The sequence below is a fragment of the Electrona antarctica genome, assembly GCF_951216825.1.
Source record: "Electrona antarctica genome assembly, chromosome: 10".
NCBI lineage: Eukaryota > Metazoa > Chordata > Actinopteri > Myctophiformes > Myctophidae > Electrona > Electrona antarctica.
Window position 1 is genome coordinate 15,869,778 of NC_136791.1, and position 27,831 is coordinate 15,897,608.

The window sequence follows — 27,831 nt, forward strand, 5'->3', positions numbered from 1 at the left end:
GACGGAGTGCAAAACATACTCTCTCCCCATGCCTTCGGCCTGGTGGAGACAATGAGTAGCCTTTCTACTTCTAGTAAGTACATTTTGATACCAATGCCTTTACTTTCATTTTAATTTTGAGTACTTTTTTTCAAGGCAGACATTTAATGCCGTCCTTGTCCGTGGGGGGTCACCAGAGGACGCGTCACCGCACAAAACCACACGGTCGGCCAAGCAAGCAAACCGAGGAAGAAGACAAACGAAGCGGCAGGCACTGTGCTGTCAGATAGATTCACGCTGCATTCTTTTCCATCCACAACAAGTCACAACAGTTGATTAACTCCGAGAACCGTCGACACTTAAAGCTCCAGGCTGGGAAACGACACATCATTACCGCGGAAAAGGAAACTCCGACGGCCGGAGGAGAGCACAGAGCAGCGGCACAAGAGGAGGAGAGTCGGTGAGACACCACCAGGTAAAATAAAAAGGCTTTCGTGGTTTCTTTGGGCCGCTTCCTCCACTCTCTCTGCTGCTAGCGTGCGTTAGACTGCCGTCGGTAACCCGTTGAAATGTGTGACCCCAGGGGGCGCCGTGTTCATCAACGATAATTCTAGTTTTACATTTCAAAATCCCCCCCCTCTGTTTTGTTTTTGGGCTAAACAAAAAATCGTCCAGTTCTGATTGATTGAAAACGTTATTAGTTTTCAGAAAATAGCACAGGATAGTAGTAGTACAGTTCAGTCTGCTTGACTAGAGGATTTAGACTCAAGAAAACACTAAAGATTTGACTTTGAATAGAACCTTCATTTTCAATTCATCAGAACCTTTAATGACATAGAAATACTATACTAGATTGTTTGATTCCATTTATTAACAGTTTTGGAGAATTACAGTACATTTCAAGCACAACTCAATACAAGACACCACAAGACACCATAAAGACACCATAAAGCATTACACTTGTTTACAATAGGGTCTACCATGTTCAGGGATCGAACCTGGGTTGAGGGCCCCGAATCCTAACCACTAGACTAGACCACCAGGAAATTGTTATTATATATTATATTATATTTTAAGACTAAAATACTGATATTTAGTTGACTAGACTAAGACTAAACAATTTCAAATGACTAAAATTGGACTAAAACGAAATGGTGTGTTAAAAGACTTAAGACTTGCAGACTTGCTGACAAAACTAACACTGTATTAATAAGGTCACATCAATCTATAAAAATGTCTGTTTTCAGTGTTTTGGTTTCGATTCGCATCCTTATTCGGAAAGATTGCGAAACAGCGACCCCTGGAGTCACAAATGTCTATAGGTCCACAGATCCCACTGTAACACCTGTTACGGCTGTACTTTTCCTGCCCGTGCAGAGTGTGAGGCTAGCGGCTAGCAGGCCAGGCACAACAACTCCACCGAAGCAACCACAACAAACTACGAACAAAACGCTTTCTGCCTACCCAACTTATTTATTTAATTCGCCGGGCCATTTGGTAAGCAGAGAATAACTAGCCGAGTAGCTACGGCTGCTATAGCAACGAACTGTCACGTTTTCTTTTTTATTTAATTTGGGGATATTTTGACAGCTAACGTTAATTACTATAGCTAGCATGGCAGTTAAACTGTCATAACAAAAATAATTGTGTGCAATGAAGCTGCTAAAGGTTTGTTTAGCCACTATAGCGGGCCAACCTTATCCTTGTTTTTAATGTTGTATAGGCTTCATTTAAGCCCGTGAGTTGGATAAAAACGACGTTTTTTCCCCTCACGTCATTTGTCGTCGAGTGACTGAGCCGTGCCCGTAAAGTACGCGAATCTGACTCTTTTTATTTTACTGGGCACAAGGCATGAAGGCAAACAGGATACCTAAATGTTTATTTGGAACATTATAATACACGTATGATGATGTTTATATACAGAAGGGGGCAACACTCTCTAAAACAGTCATTGTCCAGTCATTGTCCAGTTATGTCTGCCCATGTATTAAGTTGAATGTGATGTAATATCAGGCAACACGCACGCACACAAATGATCACATGCTACTTTATGCTTGTCACGATGGACATGAGGGAATGTGTGTTTGTTGTACACGTTTACAGTATTTCAACTTTCGTTTTCACTACATAAGTGTGAATGTCAGTCACTGTCCTCCTGAATGGAGGTGGACTTTATGGCAAGTATACTGGAAGATAAGTGGCCAGCACAGCTGTTTTAAACGGACCAATGAGGCTGTTGTGAAGGGTCATGGCGTTAGAATCAAGTTTGCACACTGCCTGGTGCTAGTAACTGTTGTTAATTCCAGGTTCAGTAGGGGTCGGCGATATGGAAAAATAACCTTTTCAAGAGGGAGTGCTTGTGAGTTGTCATTGTCACAGAGCCATGCATTGTAATTGGTAAATGGTGCATTTATATAGCACTTTTATCCAAACTCCAAAGTGCTTTACATAGATTGTGCATTACATGCATTACATTGACCCATTCACACACCCATTCATACAATGTGTGATCTCATTCCCAATGAAATAGAGAAGGAGTTTCATTTTCACCGAACTGGGAACCTCACGGTTCCCATCCGGGCGCTCTACCGGCCACTCTACCCCTGAGACACTGCCGCCCCATTTCTGTACTGTACAGTACCAGGCCTACACGCTTTGGCGTCTTAATTCTATAATATCGTCTCTCGTCAGGTGGAAACCTCATGTGTCTGTCCAAAACAGTTACTTTTCAGGATTCCAAAAAGAAAAAAAACTACAGATCTACAAGCTCAAAACGTGTCGCTTTGCGCCACGTTTCAAGCTTGTGGATCTGCTACCTTTGATGCTTTTGTGGGACGCTGTAGTATGATCAAGTTGGGCGTTAATTTTTATTTAAAAAATAACACCAAAAAGTTTGAATAAATATGGAGATAAAGAGGTTTCTGCCCGACTGCAATGATAGAACCTCTCATAAGGCCAAGGGTGAATATGAACAACATCCTCATTTTAATTTCATTAGTCACAAGACAAGTCATACACAGGATGACTCAACAGTTAATACCTTACACTTGCATAACAGCAAGCAACGGTGAGGAATTGAATAAGAAATGATTCCATATCTTATTGAAGATTTATTTTGACATGGATGCAATGGTTTTAGTAGTGAACAAACATATTAATTTATTTATTTGCTAATCCTCAACAAATATTTTCCACACTGTCCTGTGCCATGAAACTGAATTGTGAGCATTTGTAACTTCTGAGATTCTTGTGGTTAATGAATGGCACTTAAGTTTGATTGTGGCATGGGAAGTGACAGTGACAGTACTAGCATTTTGAGTGTTGGACTAGATTCCTTTCTTAATTAACGTGACGCCCCTCCCGGCGTGAATGGGTTAACATCTGACCGGCAGAGGTTAACGATTGTTTATTAATAGTTCTCTATCGTCTGGTCTCTCCCCTCTTTTGCAGCCGCCATGGCGGGTGAGCGGCGCAACGGGAACCTGCTGGTGCAGCTGGGCCCGCGGCTGCAGGCCTACCCCGAGGAGCTGCTGCGACAGCGCAGGACCCACGACGGACACACCGAGTACCTGGTCCGCTGGAGCCTGGTCACGCTGGAACAGGACCCCGCGGGGGTCCCCGCCGTGGGATCCTGCGACAGCGGCGGCATCGGGGTGGTGGGCGGTGTGGGGGGAGGGGTGGGATTGGTGGGAGGGGGCGGCTCGGGTGCCGCGGGGGGAGGCGGGTCCGGGAGCTCGTCGACCGCCGGTGAGAGCAAGGCGGAGAGCATTCTGATGTGGATGTCCACGGAGGACGTTTACGCCAACTGTCCCACGCTGCTGGGCAAGAAGAGGAAGGCGGAGGGGGGAGCCAGGAGGGATAGGGGGGAGGAGGATGAGGAGGATGAGGACGAGGAGGACGAGGACGAGGCCGGGGGACGGAGGAGGTCGGGTGCAGAGTTCCCCACGAACGTCACCTTCGACGAGGTGGGTGGGACTACTTGACCTATCACATACTGTAGACAATGTATCTAATGTTGGCCATAACGTTCGTATGATTTGAGTTTATTTTGTACCATACAGTCTGTGTGCATTTGTATATTTTATGTGTGAAACATTCATAAATTATTTATGGCTGTAGTTAAAAGCTACAATCTATATGATTTATGTCCATTGTCTCCCTCTGCTTTTTCTTTTTTTACATCGATGACAGTTTAGAATACTTGAAGTTGTTTTGTCTTTGCTGCTGACACATCACTTTTGAGTAAATACACCTAACTTTTAATTTCCTCCTCGGGGACACGCAGGGTGAGCTGTCGGACATGAAGGGGGACGTGAAGAGCCTGGTGCAGCGCGCCCGTAAGCAGATGAGCAAGAAGAACGACTTCTCCATCCACCACACCATCCACGTGCTGAGTGCCTACGCCGCCATCGGCTCGCTGGTGGGTGAGTTCAAGGAGACGGGAGCACTGGACCTGCTCATGGAGCTGCTCTGCAACAAGGAGAGGCAGACCAGACGCAGTGCGGGCAAGATGCTGCGGGCGCTGGCGTCGCACGATGCAGGTACGTCATCTCAACACCACTTGGTCAAATTGTGTGATTTTTTTTTTTACATCACACAATCACTGGCATGACTTCACGTGAAAATATAGAAAATGGTAGGGGCCTGAATCTCTAGGTACCTGCACGATTCGATTATAAATCAATTACCGATGCATCTCTATTCCAATACATGATTTATTTCCCCCTCATCGTGTGACTAACAGTAAGTGTTTTCTAATGATCCAGAACAACAAATTAATTTACTTCCATTATCTTTTATTTCTGTACCAACATAAAAAAAAAGATTTCTGACATTTGTGAATCGATTCAGTCTGCATCGTGATTAATCTATAAATTGATTTTATTTTCCACCCCTAGGAAATAGTATATTTTTACAGTTTTTCTTTCTATAATGGCGACAAATTCCAATACATATTTATAATCCACTAAATAAATTGGTCTGATGTACCCATATCCGACTAATTTGACGCCGTACACTGAACTCCCTTGGGTCGTCTGTGAAATTGTCCGTTCAAATTTGGCACACGCTACAGATATACATACACATATACGTACAGAGTTTCCATGCATTTATTGAACGATTATTATTTCAAAAGACTTTCAGAAATGTTACAATCAAAACATTTTCAGGAATTAAAATGACATTTCAAACATTTTGTAAGGGAATTTCATACAAAGAGTCGTTCAAAAGTTGTGAAAGTAGTACTAGTCACAACATGTGAGCTTGTAGATTTGCCATTTTCACTCAAACTTTCGCCTTATTTTCAGTCTTGAGCTAAAAGGTTTGGGAACCCACGGCTGTAGATGGCAGTATCTCAACCAGATTTCTAAACCATTCCTTGTAATGTACAGCTATAATAAAACGAGTGAAATGCTAATTCCTTTCTCAGGAAATAAAAACAGGAAGCGTGCTGTACTACGTGTCTTCTGTCACAGAGCTGAAGAGAGTGAGACACTGACTCACTGGCACTGTTGCCAGATTCTTTGAGAGAAACAAGCAACAGTTATAGGAAAACAAGCCCAAAAGAAGCGACCGATTATTATTATTTTCTTTAATTCCTGAAAATGTTAGATTTTTGAAATATTCTAATGTCTAACACAAATCTGGTACGGGGGCACAACAAAAGATGGCGTTTAGGGACATACATATATTCATTTGGTGGTCAATGACATGAAAATAACCAATATTTAGAGGGAAACAAGCAAAAGTTGCTTATAATTGGCAGACATGGCAATACTGCTCACTTGGTTTATGTATAAACTCATATCAACTTATAAGATAAGAGTTATTTCCCTACGGGCCGAAGAGATACGAGCGTCTGAGCAATAAAGAGGCCGCTGGCTGCTCTGTCCGTGTAATCCAGGCTTTTAACCCTTTCCAGCCTGGCCACTACCTATTATGGGTATAGGAAGGGCATGTCCTCCTGATGGCCAGAGGTTTTCTTGCTGCATGTAGCTCAACCTTGTGTGGGACGGTTCCTCTGTGCAGGTGGGGGTTGTTGCAGTGCAACCAGAGGGGGGCTAGAATGGGTTTTGTAGCATTCGTGGTGCAGTGCACCCTTCTTCCTCAACCTGCTGCTTCTTCTGTGACGCTGCTGCATGACTCGCACAGCGGACATGACACTGCTGCTTAGTTTTCTACTTGACCAACTTTAGTTTTCGACTGGGACGCCCAGTCCGACAATCACACGTCCTGAGATTGATGTCGCAGGCAGATTCCCCGCAACCTTTTGATGATTGGCAATTGACAGCCAATGGTTCTGTCGTCATGGTTACAGCCCCGCAGGCTATGGGATCTCTCTATACTTGGCTTCCACGCACACACAGGCCAGCCAGACTGGATTTAACCCATTAAAACCGGGAAAGCATCTTTTTAGATTTTAGCGTTGGCTATTAAAAATAGTAGATCTACAAGCTTGCTTGACGTTGTACATCCACTGTTTCTGAACATTGCTGAAAATCTTGAAAGTGTGAGAACTACTGATTTTTAAAAGGCTTTTGTAGAATGGGCCTCGGATCCTAATGTGTTAAAACAACAGTGGTGTAACAGACAATGACTCTGTGATAAAAGGAAAGATAATGTCTGTGAGTGTATGGATGATGATTTATTTAATCCTTATAAATAAATGTATGTGGTGCAGTGCATTAAGTTAGACCAAAGTGCATCAGTTTGACGTAAAGCAACGTCATCTCCCCTTTATCTCAACGTTCTGGAAATGAAAACATATAACATACGTCACATAATTCCCTCAGCGGTGTTCTCTCTACTCTTTTTCTAGTTTTAAAAATACACTTCTCTATCTGTGGCATCTATTCTGGTTCTACCACTTCCCTCCAGCGTGCGGGCGTGCGTGCATGTAAATAGCAGATCTACAAGCTCACAAAGGTTCAAATCAGCTGTAGAATACATGTTCAGATTAGAAGCATGAAACAGTTTTAAAAAAATCACAAGCTGAAGGTTTAAAGCCTCAATCCGTGATTTCTTCAACTGGTTGGCTGTATGTACTGTATCTCGGTCATGATTTAACAAAGCAGTTTAACATACAGAATCAAGGTTACAAGATTACAATTGACCGAAAAGGTATGGGCTGAAGCGTATTAATATTTAGCAACATGGGTTTAGAATGATAATACCTAAACATCATTAAATCATTATGTGATATTTTATTTTGCTTTATTCCATGTGTACAGTATACTGCATTTGTTGTGCCAGAGTCTTGTATTGGGAGTTACGCCGATGAGGGGGCAGAAAACGCCAGTCACGTGGTTCATGTCACTCTAAATGGTGACAAATGCTCATAGACTCCAGTGCATTCCCTAAACGCCTGACGTGAACGGAGATGACACAACTCAACTTGAATGGCTCTGCTCCAGGCCATGCGGCAGCGTGGTGGTTAAACACGTTTGCCTTAGCAGGGTTGCATCGTGTCAGGTGTGTGTGTGTGTTTCCACCACTTTAACTGTTACTGATAGCAGAGCTTGCTATTTGTGTTGACATAAGCGCTCTCACAACCTGCTTCCAAGAGCTGACTGCTGGAATGCAGACAGGGGAGATTAAATATCCCATTGTTGAACTATCGTACTTTAGTGTGACCATATAATCAATACCATTGTAATTGTCTCCACCAGGCCGAAGGCATGTTTTGCACTCCGTCCGTGTGTCCGTCCGTCCGTCTGTTACCAGCTAATCTCCGGCACCGTTAACCCGGTCGATGCCAAATTTTGCACACAAAAAATACCGAAAGTACAGTAGCAGATCAACAAGCTCAAGGGCTTTCGAGCTTGTGTATCTGGTATTTTTGAGACTTGTGTGTAATGCTATTGCTATAACACAAATTTAAAAAATAATATGGAGATAAGAGGTTTCTGCCCGACAGCGACGATGGCCACCTGTCTCCGTTACATCCTCTAGTCTGTACTGTCTTTTCTGAGACAATTTATTGGGAAGACTTGTGTTAATTATGACAAATCCCAGTCACTACTGTCCCTATTCTGGGCATGTCATAATATTATAATAGGTGAACATTTTGCGAAATTACATATCTACAAGCTTGTAGATTGACTATTTTCACCAAAACTTGGTGTAGAGGGGAGAAAAGGAGGGTGATGGACTCCCTGTGGGACCTCGACCAGCCAGGCAAACCTCATATGTCCAAAACTGTTACTTTTCAGGATTCACATTCAAAAGCATCTAACGTTATCAGATCTACAAGCTCAATCGCTTCACGCCACGTTTTGAGCCTGTATATCTGCTGCTCTTGATGTGTTTGTGTGATTAGTACAGGGTTTTCAATTGATTATGAAACGGGGACCACCAACCCGACTAAGAATCAACCTGAGGACAACTGTTCTGTCTGCTGGGGATATGGTGTGGGGGTAAGCTTGAAATTAAATGATGACTTAAGGGCTTGATTTAATTTGTAGTTAGGTTTGTAATGATAGGTTACTACGTACAATGAATTAAATCATGCTGTTAACATTCATTATTTAACTGCTAGAGGTCCAGAGAACCAAAAAGGTTGAGAATACTGATCTGTTCCAATCCCACAGCTACCCTAAATCCTTTCTCTTAACCTTCTAATCTATATTAACTCATGTTAACTGATATACTGATTGTAAATTATGAGCAGACAACATGCACTTATATGGGCACATTTCCTGGATGACTCAACCAGTCAATCCGGTACACTTTCCCTTAGTGCCCTATCTTGAGATTCTGTGGAATTTCTTCACCGCCGACGAGCAACTTTGACATGTCATCATAGATCACCAGGGTATTTAGTGTGCTGTTTCTCAACTACATTACTGAATGCATAGTCAGGGACCAAATGCACTACCTTCACAGACCACCAGTGGGAAAAAAAGGATTTTGCCCGACAGCAATGTTAAAGGGTTATTAACTCCCCTCTAGTACACACCCTGACTGTAATGGTAACTGGTGTAACCCAGGCATAGCCGACACGGCACTGACTTGGTGAGCTGTCATGCTTGGTTTGGTCAGTGGGTGATGGTGGTTGATATATTGTGAAGTACTTTGGTCCACAAGCTTCTCACATGTGTCACACAAATGCAGAAATACAGCAGGCAGACTGGGTATCTATTGTCCTTGTTCTGTTTTGTTTTGTTTCTCCACTGACTTGAAAGTAAGAAATGGAGTTCATCTGCTGCTGCTGCTGCTGCTGCTTTGATTGGAGAATGGTGTGTCTGACCGTTTGGTGTGATAGTTTGACTAAACGGAATGTGTGCTTGTTGAAGATCCAAAGAACAGTTGAAATGTAGTGTCTCCCCAGGACCCAAACGTTATACCATTACCTATTGGCCTCAATATAAGACTACGTTTTTTCCAATGGAAATATCCTAAAAAACAGGGTCGTATTATAATCGGGGACTAGACTATTTGACATTCAATGTTATTTTTCACAAATGAGTCTTGAAAAATGGGGTTCGTCTTATAATCAGAGTTGTCTTATATTATTCGGGACAATACGGTACTTTATAATCACTTCAAGAAATAGTGAAAATAGCCAATCTACAAGATCACTGTACAATCTTTGGGTGGTGTTTGTCATGGCAAGGCGTGCCAGAAATTGCATGCAGATCATTGACTGTGGATCAACATCAGTGGATGTTGTTTGTGTGTGAAATGGTGTTGATTTCTTAATTTATACTGTAGCACCATATGGCATCTGCCATATCCGCTGTGTTGTGTCCCTTAGCAGATGAAAAGTCTAGTCTGTTCTGTTTAGCCTAGATCAGTGGTTCCCACACTAGGGGTATTTGGGGTATTCTACTTAAAGTGTAGAGTATGTTTTTTGGGACCTTCAAAATCATAAGGCAAAACTTATCATCATTAACATCAAAAACATATGACCTCTGTAGACCCAGCAGGGGTAATGGTAGTGTTCTTGTCTAGGCTATGTCTGTCTGTGTGTATTGAGGACTCATCTTTCCCCCTTGCCGAGAAGACACGTCATCCCCTTGTTTTCCCTCTGGGTTACCTAGCAGCCATGTGATTGCGTGAGGGAGGAAGCTTCTGTATGAATGGATGGCATAAAGTGTGTGCTATTACACACATTTAATGTGGCACACTTGTAGAGTTCAGTCTGGACTGAAATGTGGATGGACTGGAAATGTGGATGTGCTACTTTTGATACTATGTTTTTTTGTGACACTGTAGTATCATCAAATATGAAAAAACAAATGGAAATATGTAGATATGAGATATATTAAACACTGCTTCTAGAGTTTTAGATAGTAGTAGTAGATAAGGTTATTGGTTCTAAATATCAGTTTTGATATATTTAAGTTAATTGCCCAGCCCTAGGACATTCTAAAAGAATGGAGTGGAGATGAACAGCAACATCTCTGTTGGGGTTAAAGACAGGAGGACTGTTGTTATTGAGGGTCATGGCCCCTCATGGATCAGAGTGGCTTTTCGGGGGTGACTACTACACATGATGGTAAGCATGATGCCAAGCATGATGCCATCTGCGTCATGACTACGCACAATAGTAAAAGGCAACAGGTCTGTTACCTTATTTCAGTGGTTCTCAAACGGTGAAACACAGGGCGGTCCCCAAAAGATTGTCTCACTCAACACACAGTACACAAACCAACATAGCCGCACATTTCACTCTTTTTTTTCCTGCTAGCTGTAGCATAAATGTAGTTAACACTTGAATTGTCCGGGGTTATTTAATCCATTACATTATAGCGTCCAGTCTATTTATATGTGTGTGTAGCAGCTAACAATAGCCACACCACTCTAAAGGCGATCGACAACAACGGGAGGTAAGAATAAATCTATCGCGACTAGCGACTGGACAGCGGAGGGCCGTCTAAAACAGGATGTTTTTTATAATTAGACGGGATGATTTAGATTGCGAGTTATTAACGTTTTAAGATTTTCGTTGTCGTCGAGGTAAACGGAGACCAGTTGTAACGTCCCATAGCTGGTGGTGATGACAAGCAACCGGATTGCTGTGGGGATCAACCATTATATACACAGAGTATACGAGGGGTACGAACATGTTCGTACGTGGCTGATAGCATCCCATAGCTGGGGCGTATGAATATGTTCGTACTTCGCAGAAAGAATTAAAGACGGAGTGCTGTGACCCCCCTCCCAAAACATGATCATCAGGTATTATGATTACACTAGAAACAAGGTTCCCATGGTCATGAGATTCCAGGGCCTGTGGGATTTTACAGGGCCTATTGGAGCTACCGCCAGAACGGTTAGCTGTTTGGCTTAGCCCACACTCCGCACAGCCTGGCTCACGTTTCAGCAGGAGGAGGGCTCACTCGCTTTGTACCACGGCAACATCAAAGCCGCCTGCTCACTCCGTCGCTTCCTCGATCTTTCCGGATTTTCCTCATGTACTGTAACGTTAACAGTATTACTTTGGGTATTTGCTGAGTTTCCTTGTGCACAGCAAAAACAGATAGAATTGCGCCTAACTGAACATAATCCTTCTTTTGTCTTCCTCCTCTTGTCTCCTCTTCTCTCCCAGGGAGTCGAGCCTATGTGCTTCTGTCGCTGAGCCAGCAGGACGGCATAGAGCAGCACATGGACTTTGACAACCGCTACACTCTGCTGGAGCTGTTTGCCGAAACCACATCCTCAGAAGAGCACGGGATCTCCTTCGACGGCATCCACCTCCCACAGGTAAACAAACCACTGCAACATCCATTCATCCACCTCCCACAGGTAAACACCACTGCAACATCCATTCATCCACCTACCGCATGTAAATAAACACTACTGCAACATCCATTCATCCACCTACCGCAGGTAAATAAACACTACTGCAACATCCATTAATTTGAAAAGCGCTGCAACCTTTATTTAAAGCACATAGACACTAGCCGTTTGGGTTGTGTACTTAACTTTCCATGATGTAATTCCAAATATTAGTGAGATATTTACGCTATTACCTTACCTTTTTTCAAGACATGTTGCGTTGAGCGTTTTTTTCTTTTTTTTTTATCGTACCTCGGTCGATCGTCAACACGGACACGTGCTGTGTTCACAGAAAAAAGAAAACAAAATTCCATTCAGAGCTTACGTTGTTTGAAAACGTGGAGAAAAAAAAACGCAACGGAAAAAAACACCCGAGCTGCTGGCATTTCTGTGAAAAAGATGTACGGGAAGCTCACATTCCGTATCCTGTGGAACTCTGGAGTTTTTACACTAGATGGTGCTGTTCACTGACACATGAACCTCTATTTCTCTCAGATTCCAGGGAAGCTGTTGTTTTCCCTGGTGAAGCGCTACCTGTGCGTGACGTCGCTGATGGACAAGCTCAACACGGCGGGTGGCGGGCCGGAGTCCAGCCCCTCCCCTTCCTCCTACCCCTCCTCCTCCTCGTCGCCCCCCTCCTCGGAACAGCTGCGTCTCCAGAAGGAGTTTGACTTCACCATGGCCATGGCCAACCTCATCTCAGAGCTGGTGCGGGTCATGGGATGGGACCGCAACCGCATGTTCCCCTCTGCCAGCCCTGCAGGTAGGTGCTAAAAGATCTACACGCTAAAAGATCTACAAGCTTGAGCTTGTAGATCTAGCCTGGCATGGCCAGACTAATATCACTGCGTAGATATTAGTCTGGAACTTCGGTGTGGAAGATTTATTTCCAAGGGGCGGTTACAAATGGATTTGAATAGTGGGCTCTTGATTGGTCACCCACAACTCTGGGGTGAGCAAAATGTAATTCAAACTGAGGAGTGCCAGACCAATCTCCCAGGGAGATTCTCCCTGTGGCAGATCCATCTGTTTTCCAGGCTATTGTAGATCACCCAAATGTATATAGGGCTGAAGTGGGCAATGTATGTTTTTGTTTTGTAATAGTGATCAACATCTACAAAATTACTATTAGTTACGGAAGCTTTCAAATAATTGTAGTGGAGTCAAAAGTATATTTGCCTCTGAGATGTAATAAGTAAAAGTATTGGAAATAATCCAGTAAAGTAAAAAAGTACCTCAAACTTGTACATGAGTACAGTACTTGATTTTAGGACCTGAATTGAAACAAGACCGCAAGAACTTTTCTTTTATCTGTAATATCCTTTTGGACCAAGTGTTTGACTGTACTCATGTATTCCAGTGGTTTTCAACCAGTGGTCCTTGAGGGGTTTCCAGGTGGTGTCCAGCTAAGCGATGCAGAGTTGGTAACCAAATGGACCCATACAGATTTTTCTTTAACTCTGGAGAGCGTAAAATGAAACCATACCCGTACGGGTCTATTTGGTTTCATTTTACGCTCTCAGTCTCAAGAGGTAAATTATTGTTAAACATCTGCACTACTTAAGTTAATTTACAAGAAGTCTACACAATTAGACAACGTGGAAGAATTGTTATTTTGATCGTTTGCCTGTTGTCCCTCCTAATGGTACCAACATCAATGCAGCATGGAATTGTGCACTAAAGTTATCCAACAATAACAAAATTCTTTAGTTTTGGGTCTGAGAGGCTAAATGTCATCACATGGTCCGTGGCTCAAATGCTGAAAAAAATAATCAGCCTTGATATGAAAAAGGTTGAAAACCACTGAAGTATTCAATCAATCAATCAATTACATGTACTTTGGTTATTTTCCACCACTGTCTGCAGCAGGGGGTGTGATGACAATGGAGGAGCGAGCGGAGGACGCGTGTCAGACGCATCCCGCCAGGTCTCGCTCCATCTTCCAGCTCCGCTTCTCGTCCGCCCCTGCCACCTCTCCCTCCATGTCGTCCGTCAACGTGGCGCCCATCGGCTCCGCCTCCGGCAGCGGCGGTGGCGCCTCCTCCTCCTCGGCCTCGGCCTCGGCCTCTGCCTCGGCCTCTGCCTCTGGCTCCGCCTCCCGGGAGAAGAAGAAGCCCGTGCTCACGGCAGTCGCCAACGGTTTCAAGACCCGCACGGACTTTGCGAGCCGCTCCTCCTACGTGGAGTACGTCCAGGACCACCTGAAGAGCGGCATGATGGTCCGCATGCTGGAGGACTACGAGGAGGTCAGTGCCGGAGACGTGGGTGACTTCAGATACAGCAACGACGGCTCGCCACCTGTACAGGTACATTATTATCCAATATTAGCCCTATATATGACCAGAGACCAGATTCTACAAAATGTCTTCTAAATGCTGACAGTTTTCTGAAAATGTATGTTTCTATATATCCAGGGCTGTACATAATTCATTTGGGCTAGTTCTCAAAGGAGCACCTGTACATGCAAGTTGGTGCGGGGGGGGGATACGGACATTATGCTGCCCACACAGGCAGATGCAATAAAGATGCTCACAGACGGTGTATTTGTACGCTAGTCGTTCAGCAGCAGGAGGTCGTTTAGCACCAGGAGGACGTTTGTTAGCAGCTCAACCACTGAAACCAATACAAACGTCCAACACAGATACAAGTAATTACTCACCCACTGCTGCAGGTTCCATGTTTAAGTAATCCCAGGGTTGTTCAAGATGCTTGGTTTTCATATTGTAAATAATTATGGTCGCGTGGTTTAGCGACTAGCACTATGGACAGGAGCACAGTAAACTTTGTGAAAGTGTCATAGTATACAACTGAAACGGACTTCTTGTGCACTGACTTCCTCTTCAAAATAAGAGCCACATGTAATGATTATAGTCAACACTAGTTTTATTTCTAAGTCTACTTACAGGACGTTAACATCACATTTGAGTTCCTCGTTCTGTCACATTTCTCTACACAACTGTCTCAGCTGTCTATTTTGACGACGCATGCGCACTGGCTGTATAATATATCAGTGGTGCTTAAACCTTTTCATGTCAATCTGCTATATAATAATACAAACCTGGGTGGGTGTGTTTGTTTGGCTTTTTAGGTGCACTGGAACTCTCTGATGAGAACCTACTGGGTCCACTGGCACATGATTGAGATCCTGGGTGCCGGGAACGCTGCTCAGATTGAGAGGGAGAATCAGGAGAAGGCCACCACTCTGACGGAGACCCTCAGACTCTTCACCGGTAATTATAAGGCTTAGAACGCAACCCATGTTCACCTCGTTCCAAAGCCTGTTCTCATTTCACAAAGGAGAAAAGCCTGGGTAAAGAACTACAGCTCAGAGGCTGGGACTGGGAGGCACAATTCTGGCATGTGGAGGGACTAGGCTCTGTGGGTTGACTCCTGTCCGGGCCCCTCCTACGTCTCACCAGGTCCACTCCTGCTCTCACCAGGAGTACTGCCAGGACCTGTGCATTGCACCAGACTCCCAGCACCAGACACTTCATTCAGGACTGGTGGTTTCTTGAGCCGCAATGGTTCTGCAGGCTCCACCTGGGCAATGGTGGTACTACAGGCTCCGCTTGCAGCTCAAATGGCCCTCCTAAAGGCCTCATCGAAGGTTTTTTAATCAGCCATGACGACGCCGTCAAGCCTTGCCAAAATACTTTTTTGTCGTCAAAATAAACTGTAGAGACCCAAAACCCTGATGACCTTGGGATACATCACTGAGGATACATCCCAGTTGCATCCAAGCGATGTATTTTCGTTCTGAGGTATTATATTTATAGTGACTCATAGGAATAGACTATATGACAACCAGGTATAGTCTGGTGACCACCGGAAAGACGGGTGACAGCCGGAATGTAGACGGCACCCCGGGAGCAGTATGGGTTAGCGCTCCCAGGCTGGAGCGTTGTCATGGCTGATTAATGGCTGATCAAAAAATTGCACAATAATAAGAAAAGAGCACAACACCTGAGCACAACCAAACACAAAATGACTTGTCTTTTATTTCTACTGGATCTCTTCTGCACTAGTCCCTCCCTAACATTTTAGTCTATTTTCTATTTGTTGATGAAATTGTCAATATATTTAGTCATCATAGCTTGGTTTTTCTTTAGCTTTTATTTATACAGTATAGTTTTTGTCATTGATACATTTTTCATCATAGTTTTAGTCAAAGAAATCCAATGCGTCCAACACTGCTACTGTCTTCTGGTACGAGACTACTCCACTGGTGTTTACTGTGTGTGTGTGTGTGTGTGTGTGTGTGTGTGTGTGTGTGTGTGTGTGTGTGTTATGTGCGCGTGCACACACACAGTGAGCCAGTCGTTCTTCTCCAAGCCTCCCGGGGGTCTGTACACGCTGCCCTACCTGTGTGAGGAGGAGGCCAAGACCTTGGCCCCCAGCCTCAGCAGGGCAGAGTGGTGGGAGCTGATGTTCTTCATCAAGAAGCTGGAGCCCAAGCAGCAGCAGGAGGTCACCGGCATCATGCAGCAGAAGCTGCAGGACCAGGTAGGACTAGGACCGCCCCAGAGCCCAGTGTTGTTTTTGGCAGCAAATTTAGATTTTAGTTTTAGTCAGTCTCGAATGGTTTTCGCGTAGTTTTAGTCACATTTTAGTTACCTGGAATGTTTTAGTGTTAGTCTAGTTTTAGTCTACTAAATCTGCAGTTGATTCAACTAAAATGTATTTTGGTGGGCCTTGATGCCTTCAATCAAGCCGTGTAATAATCGTTATAATTTATCGTGATAAAAAATAAACCACATTGCCACATTCAAAGTGGTTCATAAATCAATGGTTGCATTTTAAATTATTACACTTGCCACATGTAGGCGGACTGGTATTGATTGCGATGAAATCAGATGAATCCGCAAAAAACAATTCAGACACATTCACTGGCTGTTGCCAACACGGTATTGGCAGATTACAGCAATGGACAAACTCTCTCTTCTCTTCTCTTCTCTCCTCTCTCCTGCAGTACTCCTCTCTGGATGACAGTGGCCTGATCAGTGTGTGTGTTCCGGTGGAGTTGGCCAGGATTCTGCTGCTCTACCTGAGGCAGCACCTCCCGTCGTCCTGCCTCCCGGACCTCCTGTGCTCCCACTGCTTCTCCAAGCACAGAGGAGACACGGTGGGCTTGGAGCTGCCTCTCCCCACGGGTGAGATTCTACACGCCGTCAGGCTAGAGGATTCAAAGGCCATCAATGCATTGAAAGGGACAAAAACACGTTTAATGTTCAGACGCGTCTACTGACCTATGAAACGTTATATTGTATTATAGTGACGTTTTGTAGGCTGCATTCTGCGTTGATCTGTTTTGACAGCGGTGAAGCGCGTTGTCCGACATTACAAACCCTAACCCTAACACTAAATCTCTAAAGCAAGTTCCCTAACCTCATATCAGTTTTTCCCGGCCATGTAGTCACTTGACAACGCGCGTTGTCGCTGGTAGCCATGATCAACCGCACAGAATGCAGCGTACTGAGATCTGGTAGTGTCTACTGGAGCATTGAATTCTCTGATTATACGTGATTTTTGTCCCTATCAATGCATTGATGGCATTCGAAACGACTGGTCAGGTGGACTGGAAACCTTGTATCTCCAGTGTAATAGCCAGATCGATACGGTCGCGAGTTACCGCAGTGGGGGCAGGCATGGTTGATGTTTGATCCGGTGCTGTCATTTGACATCATCGAATTCAAACGTCGTTGATTGGCTGCACAGATTTTTAACCAAGTCTTACCCCGCCAATGGGCGCCATAGACGGAGTCACCAGACCTTGAATGGCCAGAACATATTTTTTAATGGGCATGGCTAGCGTTTCAGGGGCTGAAGCCAGGCTACATATCTGTTGCCTTACTCAAAGTAATTCCTTTGAGGGGCGCTAGCTTACTTCACACAGGTGTGCAAACAATAACTACATCAGATCCATTGGAACACAGGTTATTTTCACATTTCCAAGTAACAGTTGGATGCTGGCTGGTTGTCACTAAATATGTGCAAATTTGTTCTATGCACTAGTGTTGAGACTATCCATTATCATCTTATTCTATCCACTTCTTTGTTTAGAGATGCAGATCTACAAGCTCAAAACGTGTTGCAGTGCATTTTGAGCTTGTGGATTGGCTATTTTTTGCAACTTTTGTGTGACAAAAAATGACGAAGTAGGGCATTAATTATGTAAAGCAAAAATATGGAGATAAGAGGTTTCTGCCCGACAGTATTATGCAATGTGGCCCTCTGGAGTGAGTGCGGAAATATAGTAGCCCTCTGGAGTGAGTGTGGAAATATAGTGGCCCTCCGTAGTGAGTGTGGAAATATAGTGGCCCTCTGGAGTGAGTGTGGAAATATCATTTGTGTGTCTGTCTCCCAGCAGAAGGCTCCTCTGGAACGGGAGGAGCACCAGGCACCTCCTTCTCTTCAACCAACACCACCTCGCCCTCGGAGTCGTCGTCATCCTCCAACGTGGCGTCCAAGAAGGCCAACAAGGACGTCCTCCCAGGAGACTCTGGCTGTGGCAGTCCAGACGCCGAGGGGGAGCTACCAGCCGAGGACGAGTCCACATACCCCCAGGACCTGGAGGACAAGATGAAAGGTACCACTCTTTCTCTATATAGGGCACAGCAGTGGTTAATAATCATATATATTTTTTGATTTATTTCTTTGACTTCTTCCCTTTTCAATTTCAGTTTAGTTTTAAATTTAATGTGAGTTTGCTAGTTTAGTTTATTTTTTTATTTCTTAGGAATAAGCTTGGTTTTTATGGGGTAGCCAGGTTAAGATTCAAAAGGCTCAGAAAAATTGCAAGTAAAATAGCCAATCTACAAGCTGTGGACTTTTTGGACTAATTCAGTCATTTTGTGACAGATTTACTATCCATATATGGGTATCTCAGTCGGTAGAGCGCTCGCCTTTGGATCACAAATTCATGGGTTAGATCCCGGGCACTGCCAACTCAGCGTATGAGTAGCATGACTTGGGTGCGGCAAGTCGTGCGGGAATTACTGGAAGCTGATGGTACGTGTGGCGTTCCACCTTAGCGATCCATCTCCCAGGAGTCTAGTGCATTGTAACGGGGACTCCCGCGAGTTACCGGCTGATACTGACAATAAGCAACTCCCGACCTACTTCTAATATCCACCCGAATGATTTGGTTTATGCCAATCTCTCAAGGAAGAAACAGCAGAGGGTGCTGTTTTTCCTTTTTATGCTGTTGAGTTCCCAGATTGGATTTGTGCATGAAATGGATCTCCTCTCCTCTCCTCTCCTCTCCTCTCCAGTCTTCAACGTAGTGAGACTTCAGACTAAGAAGACGTGCCTGGAGAAGATGGGGGAGGTGATGGACCTCCTGAAGAAGAATGACTCATCCTCCATGCAGCTGGCGGCTGTGAGGACCATGCTGCAGCTCCTGGAGCAGGAGGGAGGAGGAGGAGGCCAGGAGAGGAGCACACTGCGCTCAGACTCCAATCAGGGCATCCGGTAAGAGCCAGGGTTTCATCAATATGTCAGTAACAACACGGACAAATGTGTCCGTGGCAAGACTTGGCCTTGTCCGTGGCTGAGTTTGTTTTTACATAACATTATAATGTTCATAGACTCAATTGCTGATGTTCATAGACTTCTTTCTTTCTTTCTTTATTCGGATCCCCATTAGCTTCCACTGCTGCGGTCGTTAGTCTTGCTGGGGTCCACACAGAACATCACAACATAAAAACAATGTGGTTTTGGAAGTTCCATATACCCTGAGCTTACCTGTCTAGTTTGATATCTATGTTTTAGACCTGAACTAAATAATTGATCTCTATAGAAATCTGGCTTTCCCTCAATGATTGCATTTCTGGTACATTTTATAAGACTAGCAGTTAATTTAGCCTCTACAGTTAGCCATACTAAACTGTGGTGCATCCTAGCAACATTGGTTTTAAAAGAGCAGTTCAGCACTAATCTTACAGCTCTATTTTGTGCTAGCTGTAGTTTTTGTATATCTCTTGTAGACTCAATTGCTGAATGTCAATCTCATGTCAGGTTTTCTTTAGAATATGTTTGACACTTACAGTATTTACTACGACACTATGGCATAGGACCGCCTTAACTCTGAGAGTGTACAAACGGGTCCATTTGGTTCCATTTCCATCATTTTTGTTGGATACAGCTACATTTGACTACTTAACTATTTACAACTATTTTCTCCCTGGGGGGGGGGGGCTTAATTTGGCTTATAATAAAACAATAGTAGAGAGGAGCGCATATTGGATTGGTCTTTTATTTAACAATTATTCAACAGCGCCTGAAACAGGCATTACCTCTCAATCAAATAAAAAAATATATAATCCAAACTCCTCTGTCAATTGTAAACGAACGGTAACATGAATGAACTCTTCAAGCCTGACACATGTCAGAAATAAGTATTTCAATCCAAGGTTTGTCAATCATATTATGGTTTATGGTTGAGTAAACCATAATAAGTAAACTTTAAGAAGAGATCTGGTCATCATTGTGCTGCAGACAGTGCATGAGTGAGAGCAGCTCCGCTCTGCTAATTGATCTGACAGCCTACAGGCTGAAACAAGCAGAGCATCACCAGTGCCCATCGGCACACAGACAAAAAGAACATCATTAAAAAAAACACAGGCAAATGGCCAAATAGTAGGCTACATAATTAAAATAATACGATCAGGTGCAATTAAATGCCAAAGAGACAAGGTCAGTCTTCAGACAAGAAAATAATATATATCGCTGACAATGGCAAAATATTTCTTTTATTAGAAATAAACGGCACGGATTTATGCTATTTTAATCAGATGGTCTGACAGGGTACGTCGTGAACGATAATAAAAAATCTTGCAGTGTGTACAGCCTCATTTATTGCGAACGCAGTGAGCACTAACTATGAGACCTAGCAGAACATGTCTGTCTGTGTGTGTGTGTCACGCTGTAACACCACCCGCCCGCCACCAGAGGGCGCAGCTGTATCAACCACAAAACTCTCTCTCACACACACACACACACACACACACACACACACACAAAACTTAACTAAAAAAAATAAAAAATAAAAAAACTTTAAAAAAAACGTAAAGAAAACTTAAAAAAAAAACACACACGCACACACACATACACACTAAAAAAAGAACTTAAAATAAATAAATAAAGAACTTAAAATAAAGTACGTAATTTATTCTAATTGTTGTTATTGCAATTTACGAGCTGCGTTTGCGCATCTTACTTGTATTATTATATATACACAGCGTGTTGAGTTTAGAGATCTCCTAATTTCTGCGCGCCACTCACCGTGGCCTCACCACCTCAGGCAACACCAGTTCTCCGCATCGCCAAAATAAATCTATAGGCCTAGTTTCATTCGTGCCATTATACTCAGCCTATGCAACGATTTTATTTCAAAGTGGTATAGCTATTCTGTGAAATGTTTAACCACACTTTTGATTTATTTTTCCTGGGACTGCAGCTGCACTTGTTCAGTTGACTTCCTTTTTGCTAACACGAGGGGGGAAAGAGGAGGCGCAAGCATGGCTGGCGGACCAAAATGTGCCGCTTTAAAAAAAAAAAAAATAGAATAGTCGATTTGCTATTTCAAGATCGATTCCCGTGCTTATCGAACGAACGTCGATGGGTCAGCCCTAGAATTAATGTTGTCCCATTACTCATCTACTGCCAGATTTATTTTGCCATACTGCCAGATTTATTTCGCCCCTTGTTCTCCCCTTGCCAGGCAATTTTTTCGTTTATCATCGTTTATATCACCTTTTCAGCATTTTTTTCCTTTTCTTTTTTTAATTGCTATGCTCCCCCAGTCGATTGCCGACATGAACATGTGTGCTCTGTGCTGTGTTCACGGGGGAAAATAATATTCAATTTGCTGGGTTATTTGTATTTCTGGGACCACTTTTCCACAGTGTAAAATCTTCTTCAGCCACATGACAAATTAATGACTCCACGATAACGAAGATGGTGACATTCTGTTGTAGTTCCCGACGTGACGTTCTCACTATTACAGTACTTGGTGTGATCACTACAACCTGTCGGCTGATGATAGACGAGGCCTGGGAAGAGGAGGCAGCGGCGTGTGGGGGTCAGAGAGGTGTGTTGTGATGCAGGAAGTAAAACACTCCTAACAGATTGGCTTTGTGCATGAAATGCATCTCTTCTCCTCTCCCCTCCCCTCCCCTTTCCTCTCCCCTCCAACAACAGAGACAAGCTGTTGAAGCTGTTGGTGGAGCTGCTGAGTGATCAGTGTCCTGGTGTGGTGGTGACCTGCACCCTGCGGCTCACCTACCTGCTCATGGTCAAACACGAGTGGCGGGTGTCCTTCGCCACGGAGGGCGGAGTCAAAGCCATCCTGTCCTCCATGCAGGAGTTCAGCAGTGCCACGCAGCTGCAGCAGATAGCGCTGGCGGTGAGCCCAATCAAATGCAAACGTTTTAGACCAGTGGTTTTCAACCAGTGGTCTGGGGACCACCAGTGGTCCTTGAGGGGGTTCCAGGTTGTCCCCAGCTAAATGATGTCACTTTTCGCTCCCAAGAGTTAAATTATTTTTAAACATCTGCATTACTTTCTGCATTAAGATGTCTACACAATTTGAGAATGTAGAACAATTGCTACTTTGATCAATGTTTGCCTGTTATCTGTCCTACTGTACCACATCAGTGCATCATGGAATCTTATCCAACGACAACAAATTATTCTAAATTAATTAATTAAATTAAGTCTAAGTTTGATCTCATCAAATCGTGGTCTGTGGCTCAAACGCTGAATGGACCTTGATATGAAAAGGGTTGAAAACCACAGTTTTAGATGTTTAACTCAACGGAGAATTCCAGACAGGCACTTTTCGAACCGCAATCTGATGTTATATCCAACAACCAATGGTAGAGGCGAAAAAACAAACAAACAAACCCCCTCTGTAGTACGCCGTAGCTCCCGAGCATGGAGGCAAGGTTTATTGGCAGTTCGGCTTTTACGGCAGCCCATTTGGGACAAAACAAAAAAGTATACCGACATTCTAACAACGATCTGGTACCCCCCCAAATTTAGAACAAACATGGGACAATTCTCATTCTACTACTGCCACCGTAATGTGGAATGCCCTGACGTCATCCATTAAAGCAGTGTTTCTCAAACATTTTCATGTCAAATTAGTATATATTGCCTGCCGTGGACCCCCATATTGTCTGCCAGGCACTCACAGAAAAGAAGGTTTTGTTCAAAATGTTCAAAACATTTTCGATGTAAAATAGCAGATGTACAAGCTGTTGGCGTGATGGTGTCGCAATGCCTGATTTATACTTGGCTGTGTGCCGAAGATATTTGATCTACAAGTTCACAACGCATCGCAGACAAGTGATCGGTTATTTTCAGGGTGCGACACCCACACGCAGCAAAGAATAAAATTACTTTTCTTAGCTCTACTGGATCTCTAGAGTAGACCATTAGTTATGGATTACCTTATCAATTGGCTTTTATTTGATGAAATTGTCAGTATATTTAGTCATAGTTTTAGGCATCACTCAGCTATTATTTCAGTGAATATTGTTCGTCGTAGTTTTAGTCGACAGAATTGAACACTGCTCTAACAATAAAGGATCTGTCCCGTCCTGGTCCAACCAGACCCTAATCTGAGTTCCCAGAAGTTTTATTTTTCGCCACTAGGGGGCGAGAAAAACTGATAGGGATGGGATGTTATCCTTATCGTTTTTCGTAATAAAAAAAAAACACTCACAATAATCGTATCACAGATTTAATTTATCATGAAATTGTGCTGCATTGTCATGCACTGGGATCAATTCAGCTTTTATTATGCAGCACATATCCCTGTACCACTTAAAGAAAATCTCTATAGAGCGTCGCAGTCCCGCCCCTTTCATGACGACGCCAGGCCCAGGAAATGATTCCCAATGCATTTTTCCCATAGACATTTCTATTAGTATTTATTTAAAGACGGTTGCGCCGCGGACAAAGCCAACTCGAGTCGTGACAACTCATGACAACAAACACAATATTTTGGACCAAACAAATAATTACAAAGAAGAAAAACAACAAAAAGTGTTGTAACCTGCCGTTTTTTTCTTCTTTCTAATTATTTGTTCGGCCCAAAAAATTGTGTTTGTTGTCATGAGTTGTCACGACTCGGGTTGGCTTTGTCCGCGGCGTAAATGTCTTTAAATAAATACTTTTTGAAATGTCCTATGAGGAAAATGAACGGAGAATAATTTCCTGGGCCCTGGTAGGGGGCGGGACTGCAACACTCTATAATTGGTAAAACGGACCTGTAAAGAACGAACTTGATACAATGTTTTTTTCTGCTCTCTGCCAAAAGCTCACAACGTGTCTCTTTGCGATGTGTTGTGAGCTTATACTGTAGAACGTTCCGGCCCAGAATAGGGATGTTGGTGGGGGTTCAAGTGGTTTAACAAAAGTGGTATTTTAAGAGTTTTAAGCATATTTTGATCATATCGATAACATCGCAAATTATTTTGGTCACAATAATGGTGACATGAAATGTTCATATGGTCCCATCCTCAGACCCTGAAGGTGCTGACGGGTGCCAGTAAATACGAGCTGCGTAACCTGGGTTCCAGCACTCCTCTGACGGAGTCTGGCCAGCAGGTGATGCTGGAGATCTTCGCCAGCATCGGCTCGGCCACGCCGCAGGGCTCTCCGGGGCTGCTGGGAGCCATTCCTGCTGCCATCAAACTCATGCAGAACACCAAAGGGTAACCCAAGACTCTTTTTGTTATTTTTCTGTCTTTTTTTTATAACCCATGCATTAAGACCTGAAACTCTCTGAAGCCGATCCTGCAAATGTTTTCTGAAAAATGTATGTTTTGAATCAATCAATCTTTATTCGTCATATACAGGTTTTTTTAAAAGTAGTATTTTCGAAAATGCAGTAAAATGTATGCAGGTCAGCCCACTGATTTTCAAGGTCCAAATGACGTACAGCCGTTGTGCAAACTTTGACCGTAGTCAGATAATCTCAGGCAACAACAACGTGGCGATAATTTGTTTAACACACTCCCATGTAGCCTTTAGTGGCCCTGGGTTAAAGGGACATTTCACTTTCAGACATGTTTGGGGCCACAGCAGGCCTGCTCGATGTGCCTAAAAAAATGACAACACGGTGAAGCAGCTTTCTGATTCTATGGGCCGACGGTGTGGAACAAACTCCCACTACACCTTCGACAGGCAGCCTCTGTAGACATCTTTAAAGCACAGCTCAAGACATACTTCTACACTCTTGCTTTTAGTTGAACTTTTTGAATCCTTACTTATTCATGTCCTCGCTGTATTGCATTACTGCTATTATTTTAATGTTTTATGCCTTTGCTTCTCTTTTTTCCCCCTCCATTGCTCTGTAAAGCACTTTGAGCTGAATTTCATGTCATGAAAGGTGCTATACAAATGCATTATTATTATTATTATTAGTCATATGTGCAATTAGTCATATGTGCAATTTGATTATTATTTTTATGAAAAAAACCCAGAAATAAATGTATTCATATGTGGCAAGAAACACAATTAAATTGTTAATCGCAATTATTTGTGTGACAAATAACTTAAACTATTGTAATGGTGACAGCCGTGTGTGTGTGTGTGTGTGTGTGTGTGTGTGTGTGTGTGTGTGTGTGTGTGTGTGTCCTCCCCGGCAGGTGCACCTCGGCGGTGTGTAACGGCCTCTTGGTGCTCACCATGCTGATCTCCAACCACCAGAGCCTGGCGGAGCAGCTGTCGGCGTGCGACGTGAAGTCCGTGCTGACGCCGTGCCTGTCCGCCTCCCGGCCCGAGATGATGTTGGCCATCATCGCCCTCAAACACCTGTCCGTCGCTCAAAAGCAGGAGAGGAAAGGTAGCTCTTATGCTTCCCAACACCTTTTATCATCCAACCGAGTAAGCCTTGCCGAGCCATGAGGCTTGTGGTGGACCTTTTTGCCAAAATGACATTTTTGTCACGGACACAAAAAACAATCACAGGAAACGCATAAAGAGCTAGCCCTAAATGACCATAACATGTCTAACAAATGTTACAGGTCCATTTGGTTCCATTTGTACACACTCAATGGGAGTACTAATATGCCATAGTGTCGTAGTAAATATGTGTCATACATATTCTGGCATATATTGGCCTTCAATAATTGGCTCTTATGATCAAAACAATGATGTGTAATCACACTCGTGTGAAGTGAGGGGTGCCCACTGTATTTATGGCTTACGTCATTTAGGGCCCTAAACAAACATTAAAGTCCATAGACAGTAAACCGATTTACCACTTGACCACAGACAAGACCAAGTCTTTGCCACAGACATATGTGTCCGTGTACACTACAGACATCTTGATGCCCCCTGGCCTGCATGAGCCCCATAGGGCAGGAGCCTGTCTCCTTTTTCTGTCGCGTGAGGCAGCTTGATGTACAAATACACTTCCTAGGACATGACACAGGGACCCCAATCCTAACCTTGATGCAGAGTGCCAAGCAGGGATGCACTAGGTCCCATTTTTAGCTTGCATTATGCAACTACTAAGCCTATTATGGAGGCTGTGCATTGAATTCTCAAGTCAATACCTGTTACTTTAGAAGTACTGTGTATGTAATAATTGTGTGTGTGCTCAGACTTCAGGGAGGACGTGAACCTGAAGGAGACAGAGTTCCAGATGTTGGTGTGCAGTCTGAAGGAGATGACCGCCACTAAGGAGGTCATACTGACCCTGGAACAGCTACTCTGTGACCTCTGTGACACCCAGGTAATTAGACGACAACTGACTCAAATAGGCTCTATGCACACAATAACTCGTCCTACTTCCGGCCCCCTTCCCTACTTCCGTCACAGGTGTTACCAATGATACTAATGAAGGCTCTGTTCCATTCTGGTCAAACAGTCATGGTTCTCCTATATTGTGCATGTTGGCTCACATGCACAATAGGAGCACCATGTCTCTGTTTGACGTGTCAACTGTCAACGTGTCCTTGAGTGGGTTCCAAATGGCCCCGTACGGTGTGTAACTCTGCGAGTGTGCAAGTGGAACCTTTTTCACTCAGTTATGGGGGTACTTGAAATTAAAAATGTTTGAGAACCAAACCACTAAATTGAACAGAGCCTTGTTAATCATCGGTAACACCTGTGTTGGAAGAGGCCCGGAAGTAGGAAGAGAATTTTCCAAACCAAAACCTTTTAATTAATTACGCTCTACCCGTGTACATATTATTGTATGGTACAATGGTTGCTGGTTGGTGTGAACACTAGTTTGGTGGTTTGTGGTGCCACCAGGTGACCCGTGACTTCTACCAGGAGCTGGTCAGACTGTTGGACCAGCACCGTGCTGACCGGGCCGTTCAGCTCTCCATACTCAGGTAAAGCGCTCTATACTTGGGTACCCTACACTGACTAGGGGGCTTTTACTTTTTACTGGGGCCAGTTTCAAATTGCAGCCAACTGTAAGTGCTCTTTGAGAGCGGTTTTGAAGGAGAGTAGGGATTCACATTCCTTAACGACTGTTGGTATGGTGATCTACATTTTTGTGACATAGTAGGAGAACAAATTTAACCACTTGTTTGAGCCAAATCTGGGTTGAATGTGATTAGTGGAGTACTACTGACTACTACGGTGTTCTCCTGCCATGTAGGATCCTCAACATGTTCCTGGATAACTACCAGGAAGACCTTCTACCATGGCATGAGAGCATCGAACCCTGCCTGTCCTCCATGAATGCCTTCATCAGCGACAGAGAGGTGAGGAATGAGGAAGACTCCTCACTGACCTTACTAAGACTTCACATGAACACCCATTTAACCACATGAGCCCTAGTGTCCCTATTCTGGGCTGGCCACAATAGGCGAACATTAAGTAAGTAAGTCTAGGCCCCTGGGGGATGGATTGTTGACACCTACCATCAGCTCCCAGTTCTTATCGCACGACTTGCCGAAAGCAAGCTGTGCTACTCGTACTGATGCTGTCGAACCCATGAGACTGGTCTATAAGCGAGAGCTCTACCCGGACACAATGTACAAGCTCACAACCAAGGCACCCACTGAATGGACTATTGTGGCAAGGAAGGTACATAGA

At 43.9% G+C, this 27,831-nt stretch overlaps 1 protein-coding gene across 6 annotated transcripts in view; it reads left to right on the top strand.

Annotated features, from left to right (window-relative positions):
- Window positions 1-200: 200 nt before the first annotated feature.
- Window positions 201-27,831, top strand: part of cul9 (cullin 9) — a 56,336-nt gene continuing 28,705 nt past the window's right edge. For 2 of the 6 annotated variants that reach the window (XM_079512790.1, XM_079512794.1), the window contains exons 1-18: window positions 202-454; window positions 3,430-3,944; window positions 4,265-4,520; window positions 11,534-11,688; window positions 12,259-12,526; window positions 13,630-14,069; window positions 14,852-14,993; window positions 16,073-16,266; window positions 16,733-16,913; window positions 18,128-18,349; window positions 19,035-19,233; window positions 21,770-21,853; window positions 21,964-22,168; window positions 24,295-24,485; window positions 25,422-25,618; window positions 26,382-26,512; window positions 27,037-27,119; window positions 27,392-27,497. In XM_079512790.1, coding sequence (XP_079368916.1) covers window positions 3,435-3,944; window positions 4,265-4,520; window positions 11,534-11,688; window positions 12,259-12,526; window positions 13,630-14,069; window positions 14,852-14,993; window positions 16,073-16,266; window positions 16,733-16,913; window positions 18,128-18,349; window positions 19,035-19,233; window positions 21,770-21,853; window positions 21,964-22,168; window positions 24,295-24,485; window positions 25,422-25,618; window positions 26,382-26,512; window positions 27,037-27,119; window positions 27,392-27,497 — 3,564 coding nt within the window. In that variant the 5' untranslated portion in view covers window positions 202-454; window positions 3,430-3,434. Of the gene's footprint in view, window positions 455-1,338; window positions 1,477-3,429; window positions 3,945-4,264; window positions 4,521-11,533; window positions 11,689-12,258; window positions 12,527-13,629; window positions 14,070-14,851; window positions 14,994-16,072; window positions 16,267-16,732; window positions 16,914-18,127; window positions 18,350-19,034; window positions 19,234-21,769; window positions 21,854-21,963; window positions 22,169-24,294; window positions 24,486-25,421; window positions 25,619-26,381; window positions 26,513-27,036; window positions 27,120-27,391; window positions 27,498-27,831 lie in introns of those variants that run through there. The other 4 variants (XM_079512793.1, XM_079512792.1, XM_079512791.1 and 1 more) reach the window with 4 other exon arrangements.